This window comes from Lactuca sativa, chromosome 2 (genome assembly GCF_002870075.4).
Source record: "Lactuca sativa cultivar Salinas chromosome 2, Lsat_Salinas_v11, whole genome shotgun sequence".
In the NCBI taxonomy this organism is placed as follows: domain Eukaryota; kingdom Viridiplantae; phylum Streptophyta; class Magnoliopsida; order Asterales; family Asteraceae; genus Lactuca; species Lactuca sativa.
In genome coordinates this window covers 25591493-25603916 of record NC_056624.2, presented here as the reverse complement: position 1 = coordinate 25603916, position 12424 = coordinate 25591493, and the positions used below count along the sequence as shown (strand labels likewise).

Here is a 12424-nt window from a genome sequence, read left to right as displayed (position 1 = left end):
GTGTGTCAAGGAAGGCCATGTCATAACGAGAGATGACACGCTTTTGCGCGTCGTCTATAGACGACGCGCATTTACGACACGCAGTTACGACACGCATTTACGACACACATTTTGCGACACGCATTTACGACATGCAATGCGTATCAAGGAAGACCCTATCATAAAGGAAGACGACATGCATTTGCGTGTTGTAACCTCACGACGCGCGTTTAGGACACGCATTGCGTATCATTATAGCCCCTTTCATAAAGGAAGATGACACTCATTTGCGTATCATAAAGTTCAGCAACCATTTACAATATGCATATACGACGTGCCTTTATGATACTCTTTTATGCATAATACAAAAATATAGAAAAAAAATATATACCAAAACAATCAATTTAATCCAATAACATCATGTCAAAAAATTGTAATACATTGATATTAAAGGGATCTAATTGTACATTGTTATTAAGAGGTTTTCCCTAACTATATAACCTAATACTACATTGCTATAAAGGGGCACCTTCTTGTTTCAGTAACTCATCATTAAGCTGTCTAAAGAAGCTTTGAAACCCTTCATGTATCCAACCAGTCATCATGTCTCTTAGCTTCAATATCAATCCTAACTCTTGATAAAAAACAACACGAAAATCCTACACAATAATCATGTCAGTTGTACAATATCAATATCAACTAATTAATAATACACATGGTATGTATGAAAGTGGAATCAAAATGATCTACCAACAAGTTTTTTATACCGTCTTGAATCAAAGTATTTTTGGTGGCCTCAAGGGTAGCTCCCAAAGGATACTCCTTGCTTGTGCCATCTTCCTTTTGAATTTGCAGGAGAGTGTCTGGCTGTTAAAATCAGAAAAGAAAACCAACCAAACCATTACATTGCTGTGACTTGCATTTATCCCTACAATTCAACTTTAATGGCATTAAAAAAAATATGCATGATATAAGTTATTATTTCACTTGATCAACCAACAGACCACTGTGCTGCCTCACTTTGTCAACCACTTCCTGAGCTGTAGCCTTCCTTAAATTGCTTATTGACTTACAGGCGACAAGAAGAGGGTACATAAGAGCCTGAAATGGATTTTGAAACTGGTAAGTCTACATGGTGTTTTATTTTCTAAAAGGGTAAAAAAGGAAAAAACGGAAAGGACATGCGGATGGCTTTGTCCTATGCGAACGAGAATATATTTTATCAACTATCTCACAACATGATTATTTGATTGGATAATTGCAATGATCCGAGGTAAAACAACCAACCTTGTGTTGATGTTAACATGTGAAAAACCTTTCTGTAGTGTTGTTTGAACATCAACAGTAGCTCCATGGTTGAACCATAAAGTGAGAAGACGAAGGATGTCCTGGAAAAATAAAAAATGTGAACAACTCATAAACATTAAAGATATATGAAAAAACAATGGAATAAACCATTCCATTCCTTTCTTATAATGACTCACCTGCAAGCTATCATCTACACACTTAGCATGTGCTGCACAAGCTATAGAATGAAAGTAGCTAGTGATACTAAAATCACCGGTTAATATATATAAAAAATTAAAAAGAAAAAATCAGAGAACAAACAAACCTGAGTACGGTGCTGTAGTTATCAATCAGTTTACAAAATTCTACTTTTCTTTTTTGACATACTAAGAAACATCCACCAATTTTAGCAATGAAAATTATCATATGATTGAATGACATTGCTGTAGTTGGGTGAATGTGTCAAATGTTGTAATAGGAAATAATAAATGTAAAATGCTATGATAAACAAACGAATGATCCAACACCTTATCATAAAATCAAAAAGTATAAATTACATGAGTGCCATTTGGTTATCAATCATGATGAAGAGTTGAAATTTGGGGTTTATAGGGTTGGGGTTCCTTCAGAAGCTGATGAAGGAATATTGTTCTGTGATTAAAACCAAATTAGGTGCACTCTGGATTTTAATGGGTGCTAAAATGGACTGTTGTGATTCCACTAATGAAGGAAGGAGTTTTATGTGGAAACGAAAACAAGTCGTGAGGTTAGTTATTTAAAAAAAAAGTTAATCATCTCCCAATTGTCGAAAATGATAAAAATGATATAAGACTTTTTTGGTGTATATTTGCAGTTGGATTACCACACTGAATAAAGATTTGAGAGGGAAAAGTTACTCAAGTTTTGGGTATATTATTTTATTTCTAGCTCTAATACATTATAAATATGTATATGCACTATAAAAATTTAAGGGTATATTTTAACAGTTTCAAGGGTATTTATAATATCTATGTTTGGGAATATTTATTTATTTATAAAATTATAGATCCAATCTTTTCTTGCTGGTGTCCCTTATATCATCATTGTATATATGTATGTATGTCCTGCTAATTAATGTAAAAGAATATATTATATTTTTAGCAAACAAGATTTAAATAAGTCCTTTCTTTCTTGCAGTGATGATTCTGGTAGGCTTGTAGGTACAAAGAGATTAAGAACCAAAGATATAACTCATAGGGTAAAAATGAAAAATTATTGGCAGGTGATCTTAAATTACCTATTTACCCCTCCTCCTAAGTCCTAAAACATTAAACGTGATTAGGTGTCTTGAATCTAATTGATGAACAGGGAGGGGTATGCTTAACAATTGCTGATGATGTTTTATGTTGGCTTTATGGCACAGTTAAAGAGAGTAAGATTTTTCATTTTTGTATTTTCTACCAAGGGGTATTTTAGTCTTTTTTTATCAACCTAACCTATTATTTTATTTTGGAATATAATAGATGAAGACTACATACATATTGCAATTTGTTGCACCGTTTACTCGTTTTAAGCTTCTACAGGCACAATCTTGCCCACAAGAAATAACTGATCATGTTCAACAACTACGAAACACTCATTCTTGAAAAAATCATGAAAAAAGATATACCTACATTAAGTTTAAGATCATATGCAAAGTCTTATTATATATAAATGGCAGAATGCCCTAAGGCCAAAAATGCCTCTTTTGAATTCTAGGCATGTTGATTTTCAGCAAGATATATATATATATATATATATATATATATATATATATATATATATATATATATATATATATATATATATATATCAACAGATGAGGGAAATTCTAGGCATGTTGATTTTCATCCAACTAATTACTACCTCTTCATGTTTTCCTTATTAGCAATGTATTTGATGAAAAAAATGATGTAAAGATTGGCTCATGGAATGAAAAGCCAAACATGGCATCGACTAGAATGTTGAAGTCCTCTGATAAGTTCATAGGAAGATCATCCACTGATAGGAAAGGAATACCCAATGATTCTAGCTGGAAAGATACCGAACAACACAGTGGGGGTGGGGGGCAAAATCATAATTTTTTTTCATCTTCTCAAGTTCAATTCATTACATAGGCTTGTAATGTCTGGAACTATACCTGGTCCATGTCCATAATTTTGGTAGCTCCTTGTAATCCTATCACCAACAAGATCATTGAGTAACTGTGCAAGATCTTTAGCTCCACCATGTTACAGTAACTTTGTTCTAATAGCAATACCAGCCTCTAATGACAATGGATCCTCCTTGCATACTCTTTCCCATATGGTTGATGCAAAACACTTTGCATACAAGTAGATATAATAACCTATAATACAATACAATACATTTTTTTCAAGTCAAAAGTTGACAAATTTAATTAACCCTGCCAAATTTATTGCAATCATACATGCACCATAATACAGTAAGTGACTGAATCGTGTTTGCCAATCTGTGCCCTTCACGTGTTCCCAATTCGTATGTTGTTTTCTCAAATCTGCAACAATTGAAGTGGTATCGTTCGTCCGCAATATATATATATATATATATATATATATATATATATATATATATATATATATATATATATATATATATATAGTTAACAAGTACAAATTGTGAATAGGTAGATAAATATTAGCTAATATCAAAATAACTGTATATATATTCTCTAGCCTCTATTTTTACAATTTTAGCCCTTCCACACATTATATAACTATCCGCTAATACCAAAAATTGATTTTTTTTTCTAAATGTAGATTAATTGAAATGAAAGTGTAATTGTATAGATGAAACAGGGAAATGATACCATGTAAAAAGAAGCTTACCGTTAACTGAACAGTCAAAGGTGTGCCACTCCTTCCAAACCGTTACTCCACATTTTGGCCAACACTATTATCAAGTAAAGTCTCCAAATTCAGAAGCTGAGTCTGCAACATAATTTTTAATTCATTAATAATTAATAAATTGATATTTGTTGCTATGAAATATGATGAGATTTATATTTTATACATACTGAATATCAACCACTGAGAGTAAAAAAACAAAGAGTTTAATATTCATAATTTCAAATACTTATTAATCATAGTTAATACGTTTAATCAAGAATTCCATTCGAGGACATGTTTTAGTCAAACCAACAACTTATTTTGAAAGCTAGACTCTAATGTGACTCCTATTAATAAGGGTGATCACTGGGACATACAACCCATCTTTAAAACCGAAACCAATGTGACTGGTTAGGTTCCAGTTCTACCATTTTGTAATAAAACATATATTTATTTTTTCATATAATGATTAAACTAAGTTGAATAGTTGAATTATATTTTTTATCATGTTCTTTTACGATTTTTATGATTAAATTACTATACTTCTATTAAGATTACGCGTTTAGTATTACAACCACACTTTTTTTATCTGATATACAAAAGCTCACTAACTTAGTGTTAATTATTACTTAAATATTACTGCACTTTGTTTAATCTAATGTTCTCGGTTATGTAATTGGTAGTTGGGTTACTAGTTATTTCATGATTTGGTTATTCATGTGATGTTAATACTTAGTTGCACATCAAAAGCTTAGTAATTTACCATTTTGATGCTCAAGTTAAATCTAACAGAAAGCTTAACTACGATGAATTTAAAAGAAAAAAAGAAAAAGAACGCTCCAAGGCTGTCAATATGAAAGCCATATCCACTTCTTTTTCTTGGGTTATCATAAGAAAATTAGCTTTTTGCAATCTCTTTTGTATCTTATGCCACTTGTCATTTGGTAACTTCACTTTGCTTTTATGTGTTCTTTTATTTTCACCCATCCTCCCTATGGTTCAGGTTGATATGTATGTAAAAATAAATGGTCAGTACTCTATATGGATGGGGCTCTTATAAAGCTTAAGAATAGGTCAAAAATAAGAATAAATGTGAAAACTCCTTTGCAGATGACTTATTGGTAGAAAGGTTGATATGTATGTAAAAATAAATGGTCAGTAACTAACATGGCAATTTGATGACTACCATGCTTTACCGAACTTTTCCCATCAACCATGATTTCCACCATCTGCAATACATGAAACCTATTATCAAAAACAAAGATGTAACAAGGAAGAAATATAGGATTTATGGCATATTCATGTTACTTTATGGATTAGTAACCAAATATCAACTCAAAATTAAGGGTATGTATAGATACGAGTATCAAATTTTACCAATCTTAAAATATCAAGATCCTTGATGTATTTTTGAAGTACCAAGTGCTAACAATCTAGACCCTTATTATAAAAATAATACCTCAAAAAGATTATAGAAAAAATTTCAAGGTAACGGTACCTGTAGGAGAGAGATTGACCACAATTTCGTTGTTACTATCTTGAAACCCTAAAGGAATTTCATGTCAAAGTCAAATCCTTACAGGTTAAATTCAATTGCAACCAGCCAGAAATTAATGATGATGAACCAACAAACCTACCAAAATTTTTTTCTTCGTATCTTCACATAATCAATCATCTGTATCATCTTCAAGTTGTTTGTAGTTCACCCTGTCACCAGTTTCTTCATTTTACACATCTTTTCTTCAACGAAATCTTTTGATGTTCAGTCTGACATAAAAACAAACGGTTGGTGTGCACGATAAGTGTTTGGATACCGTAGAGAAAATTCTTAATTAGGGGATTTTCATCTTTTTTTAAAACAAATAGTAAAATAGAGAGAACGATAATAGAGATAATGATACGAACTAAGTACACAGATGTAAAATTTCTAGTAAATTCAGAAGAAATTCATTAAGTTCTTACTTTTTGCGAAGCAACCCCTGTTCTTGAAACCTTCATAGCCATGACACTTTCCCCATTTTGTTAAATTTTCCTCTGGTTAAATGTACAAAAAAAAAAAACGATAGTTAAGCAAACAGAACGAGATCTGCAGTGGTGTAGCTAGAAAAAAAAACATACATTTTGTGGATTTAACAACCACATCTTCAAGAACGATGAAGGAGAAGATATGTTGGTGGTGAAAAGACGGTGGTGGAATACAACAGGTAGAGAGAGAAAAATAGGAGGTGTGCGTTTAAGGTGTTGCTTCGGTATGCTAGCGGTAGAGACGAAGGTGCGATGAGTGATTTGAGGTGTACATGCGTGGGGCCCGACGGTTGTGAATGGTCGATGGCTGTGTAGGGTTAGAGAGAATAAGGGAGATCGAGAATCGGTCTTAGTCAATCGTAAAAACTAAATAGAAAACTAGGGTTAAAGGGGGTTGAAGTTGAAGTAAAAAATGACTAGTACTAGGGCGTACTATGGAGCTTTAGTTATCGGATCCAAGTGTATGGCGGCTCCATCATCGAAGGATTTGGGAGGAAGAGGTAAACATGAAAGATTGCCTGATGCTAATATCATTCATACAACTTCTTGATGCTTTCGCCTCCTTCTTCGATCTCTAGATCTCTTGACGCAATTAGAAAGATGAAGGAATATCATAGGTGTTCGATTAAATTAAAGGTGCTAGCCTGAAGCGGGGTTTTTAATTTTTTAGGGTTTCATTTCCCCCTGAATGCGCGTTCTGTTAAAATTTATAAAGCGACATCGTGTTTTTTTTAGACACTAATTTTAGGGCACGCGGAAATGCGTATCCTAAATCCTTTAAATTTTGCCAGAGATGACATTATTTTTTGGACACACACAGTTGCGTATCATAAATCATCAGGTGTCATGGTTTGCGCGTCGTAAAAGGCTGTTTTTCTAGTAGTGCTTCTTCCTGAGCTTTCTTGATGCTTTCCACAATTGTTGAGACAACTTATTTTTCGACGTAGAGCATCAACTACGACAATTGCTTTACAAGGGTGGTAAAAGTATCTTGTAGTCATAATCCTTGTGTAACTATAGCCAGTGTCGTTATCTCATATTCAATTCCTCTTGATCAAAGAGATATTGGAGGATTTTATGACCAGTGAAGAGTTTGCACTGTGTGCCATAAAGATAATGCCAATGCGAATACTACTACTGCAACTCCAGATCATGAGTAGGACAGTTCTTCTCGTGATCTTTCAGTTGTCGATATGCATATGCTATCACTTTATCTCTCTGGGTCAGAACGCAAGCTAACCCAACTCCAGATGCATCGCTATAGACTGCGAAGTCTTCAACTCCGTTAGGTAAAGAAAGAATCGGTGCTTCACACAACTTCTTCTTTAATTTATCGAATGCTTCTTCATGTTTTTCACTCCATGTATATGTAGCTCCTTTATGGGTCAGAGATGTTAATGGAGAAGCTATCGAAAAAAAATCCTTGGATAAACCTTCGGTATTATCCAACTAATCCCAGAAAACTACAAATCTCAGAGGGACTTTTTGGTCATTTCCATTTCATCACTGCGTCGATCTTTGCTGGATCAACCATTGTCCCTTTTTGGTTAATCACATGACCCAAGAATCGGACTTCTCGAATCAATAAATCAAATATGGAGAACTTTTCATACGGCTTCTCTTTCTTCAAAACTTCTAATACTTCTCGTAGGTGCTTGCCATGCACCTGCTGGCTCTTTGAGTAACTCAGAATATCATCTATGAACACTATTACATATTTAATGAGGAATGGTTTACAAACCCTGTTCATCAAATACATAAATGTTGTTGGAGCATCGGTTAGTCCAAATGGCATAACCAAGAACTCATAATGTATGTATCTCATTTTGAATGCGGTCTTCTCGAAATCTTGTTCTCTTACCTTTAATTGATGATATCCCGACCTAAGATCAAACTTTGAGAAATAGCTCGAACCTTGAAGATGATCGAATAGGTCGTCAATCCTTGGTAATGAATACTTGTTCTTTTCTGTTTGCATGTTCAACTCTCAATAGTCTATGCACATCCTCTTACTTCCATCCTTCTTCTTCACGAATATCACTGGAGCTCCCCAAACCATTGTCTAACAACTCTTGAAGTTGCATCATTAGCTCCATCATCTCTGTTGGTGCTAATTGGTATGGTGCTTTTGCTATTGGTGTCGATCCTGGTAACAAGTCTATTAAAAAATCTACTCGTCTATCAAGGGGCAATTCAGGAAGATCTTCGGGAAAAACTAACGGATAATCACTCACCATTGGTATTCTTTGTATCTATTTCTTCTCCTTCTTTGCATCGATCCCAAATGCCATGTATGATGTGCATCCATTGGAAAAACATTTTCTAGATTTCATCCGGGAAATGATTCAATAATTTAATCTATGTATGCTCTTTGTACACCATAAACGATTCTTTTCCCGGTGGGTTTACTCTCACCATCTTCTTCCTGCGTATTATCGGTATCGTTCGCACTAAGCCAATCCATTCCTAGTATGATGTCAAAACCATTCAATTCAATAGGTAACAGATCCTCATGGAATTTATTTTTGTTCAAGTCGATGACGATGTTTTTAATGCAGTCGCTAACAAGTATGAATTTGCCACTGACAACTTCTACAACTAGAGCTTTATCAAGTTTATCTATAGGCGATGTTAGTCTTCCACCAAATTTATGCATTATATAGGAATAGTTTGCTCCAGAGTTATTCAATATGTTGGCTGGTAATCCATTTACAAGAAAGGGACCTGAAGCGACATCTGCTTCATCCCTTCCTGCTTCCAGGGTCATCTGGAATGCTCTTGCCTTTGGCCTCGTTGGAATGTTCAGCCTCACTGCCTCTTTCTTCTTCGGGAATTCCATAGAAATATGCCCTTATTCATTGCATCCGTAACACACCCTATTGTTGGATGTACACTCATCCTCACCACATTTTCCTGAGTGTTTCTTTTGGCACTTCTCAAGCCATTTTGCTTCACCTCCTACTCCTCCAAACTTCTTAGAACCAAACTTGGAGAATTTTCTTTTCTTGTTGGACCTTGAAGATCCCTCAAACTTTGTCTTCTCGCCAACTTTAACCTTGTTCGTGGTTAATCTTTTCTTCAACAAACTTAGCTGCCCAGATGGTCGCCGCAAGAGTAGGTGCATGGCATACTGGCACAGTGTATTCCCATGGAAGTCCCTTTGCATACTTATCGATTTTTATTAGCTTTTCAAGGACGATGCGCAAAGCAAACTCCATCTTGTCTATGAAGGCATTGGTATACTCATCAATGGACATGTTGCCCTTTTTCAATGTTAAAAATTGGTTCTCTAGTTCTAGCAGATTTTGAGTTGAGTAGAACTTGCGTTTAAAGTATACGAAGAATTTTGCCCATGTTAGTTGTAGTGGCTCATTGGGGATTATGGTCTTTCCCAAGGTGTTCCACTAACGAACAACACCACCCCTACACTGACGCACAACATAAGTGGTTCGTAGCTTGCCCTTGCAACCCCATGTTATAAACGCTAGCACCATTTCAGAGATCTAGTCCATAACTTTGATTCAATCTTCTTTCCCAGTAAAATTTGATGGTTTGCAAGTCGTGAATTCTTTAGACTTTCATTCATTCCTTTGAATTCCTTCATCCTGATTATTTCTTCTAACCTTTTGAGGTTCGGCTTGACTAAGGCTCCTACTGTAATCCCCTTCTTCTGACTGTGCGATGTTCAGTTTAGGCTGCACAACAGGCAAAGTAGGTTCATCCCTATTCTGTTGAAGTAGACGCCTTGTTTCTTCCATCTGACAATCCAACATCATTTGTATCATGGATTGTACTCCTGTCATTGTGATTGGATCGGGTGCAGCTGCTACCTCTGGTGCACGCTGAATCATAGGTTGCTGATTACTATTAGAATTTCCATTAGCTTTTCCAAATCCACTTTGGGTTCTCACCATGTCGGTCTATACACCAAAGTAGGCGTATTTAGATCTCTACTTACAGTAGATGTTTAAATCCTCCTTGTCGCTTAGAAAAGTTACATGCTAGTTGTTATATCCGATCAACAATAGACCATAGATCCGATGAAATAATAACATATAAAGTATCATAAATCCTTTAGCACACATAGTAGCAATTTAGGCATCTTTCGTAAAATAAGCTAGTGCTCGTGTCTATTTAGGCATATTTCCTAAATATAGTGGACACTAATCTCACAATCATCGCTTAGGATTCCAAGTTTAAGTCTATAAATCCTACAAATTCCTATTTCTCTTAAAATAATGCGTTGATACCAAATGTCACATCCCTAATTTCACGACAGAAAAGTCCGATTAGTTTATGCTTTATTTAAAAATCATAGTATCTTTTTGAAGAATAATATTGCGAAATTTGTTTCCAAAAATATGAAAAAGACATTATCAAAGAATTTATGAAGAAATGTATTTTAATTATATTAAAAACGTTGAAATATCGTCAATACAGAACAAAAGCATAAATAGAAATAGTATAGGCCTTACAAACATCAATTATTCTAATGGCCTATAATCCATGGATCTCTCATATGATCATCACACATGTGCTTTTACGCACTACTTGTAATACAAGAAACTAGGTGGGTCAGGCTTGGGAGCATAGTGAGCACATAGGGTTTTCAACCCACAATAATTAAATTATTTATTTTCATAAAATCATTCAACTTGATTACTCGTTCCTGTTATCCTCACTTTCTGTCCCTAAAATATCTAATTTAAGGGACCTAACCTAAGGCTTATCATCAGGATAGACAATAGTGCTTAGGAGATTCCTCAACAATATATGCCAGTAAGCCAACAATGAGGGGGATGGAGTACACCTAGTGAACACGTAGTTAGAAAATGCGTACAAGTTGCGAGCCCGCCAGCGTTCCACTGGACAGTCTAGAATAGTCCATGGTCATCATCTTTACTCCGCTAGATCACTGGATCAACTTTAAAATCGATGACTCTCATGATTTATTTGTCTTTCATCATCTATATCATCTACCCATCTTTACCCAACATAATTATAAGTATAAAATACATATACAGTTTAATTCAAAATGAAACAACCATAAATCATTCATCCAACATAACTTTAGCATACAAGCTCCGTTTTTTTGACATTCTTTATATCCACGCGTAGGTAGCGACATGATCTACAACTTTCGTTCAGACTTAGTCGGCTAATTTTAAATGAATTTGTAAAGTTATATTTTAACAAGCTTAGATTGTTAAAGTCCGTTAAAAATTCATAATTTTGTCATCGGACGCCCGTTTTTTACTGTCTTTATATCGTTGAGCTCCTATTAACAAGATTTACAATTCTCATTTAGGTTGTGTTGACTAAAAATTGATCGATCTAAAATTTGATTTTCGAGCTGTATACTACTGTGCAAAATCTTAGAAAAATCATAACTTCCCCAAGAGAAGTCATATTTGGACATTCTCTATATGCACACTCTCAGTTTAACATATAATATGACTTTCATTTTCATCGCTAAGGCTAAAAAGTAGTTTATCAAAAAATCAGTTTTTACGATACGTGGCGTTGTGTCGGTTTACTCGCAAAACATCGACGAGTCATAACTTTTTCGTTATAATTTGGATTTCAAGCACCCTGTACGTGAGCATAGGAATGCCCTTTACGATGAGTGTAGAGCAGCATGCTATGCTGATTATAGGTTAGTTGAGGGTTGACTGCTGATTATAGGTTAGTTGTTTTCCAAGGTTTACAAACTAATTAGTGTCAGACCCCCAGACCAGACAGCAGAAATGTCCGGAGGCGGGTGACTTCATTGCAATATCATAACATTTGAATATAAATGAAACAGATCAATCCAAACATCATACATTGAGATAACATACTTACATGGTTTACATATTGTATTTGTTCTTCGAGTTACACAAAAGATACGTACATAAGCAGAAAACTTCAAACTACAGCTAAATGGTCTTGCATCAGCGTCCCTTGTTACCTGCTTACTAGATCCCTGAGAATATAAGTCGTTTTGAAAAGCGTCAACTAAAAAGTTGGTGAGTTCATAAGAATTTTTGTATAAAATCGTTTACACTTGTTTAGAATCATTCTCATTGTACTTTAAGAAAATCCGATATTTTCTATGAAATCGTTTGGAGTCTTGCCTTGAAAATCATCGATATGTGTGTACGTCATCACTTTTGTTCATCCTTATAAGAAGTGATTTTGAAAAGTAGTGTGATTTGTAAAAGCGAGCTGTGTATGAGAATCGTTCTTTTGAATATTAATAGTCAACCGTTTCAATAAAAACCCCTTAT

General features: G+C 34.6%; 1 protein-coding gene across 1 annotated transcript; it reads left to right on the top strand.

Moving 5' to 3' along the window:
• The first annotated feature begins 1901 nt into the window (after nt 1–1901).
• On the top strand, nt 1902–2891 carry LOC111888734 (NAD-capped RNA hydrolase DXO1-like). Its single transcript, XM_023884850.1, has 5 exons — nt 1902–2032; nt 2120–2173; nt 2443–2527; nt 2614–2712; nt 2769–2891. The coding sequence occupies exons 1-5, from the start codon at nt 1902–1904 to the stop codon at nt 2889–2891; spliced, it is 492 nt and encodes a 163-aa protein (XP_023740618.1).
• The last annotated feature ends 9533 nt before the right edge of the window (nt 2892–12424 follow it).

Bases quoted from the DNA above. Each gene is read 5' to 3' on its own strand.
- LOC111888734 (XM_023884850.1), top strand. From the start codon at position 1,902: ATGAAGGAATATTGTTCTGTGATTAAAACCAAATTAGGTGCACTCTGG. The intron at 2,174-2,442 runs GTATATTATTTT...TCTTTCTTGCAG, and splicing joins AAAAGTTACTCAAGTTTTGG to TGATGATTCTGGTAGGCTTG. The intron at 2,528-2,613 runs GTGATCTTAAAT...ATTGATGAACAG, and splicing joins AAATGAAAAATTATTGGCAG to GGAGGGGTATGCTTAACAAT.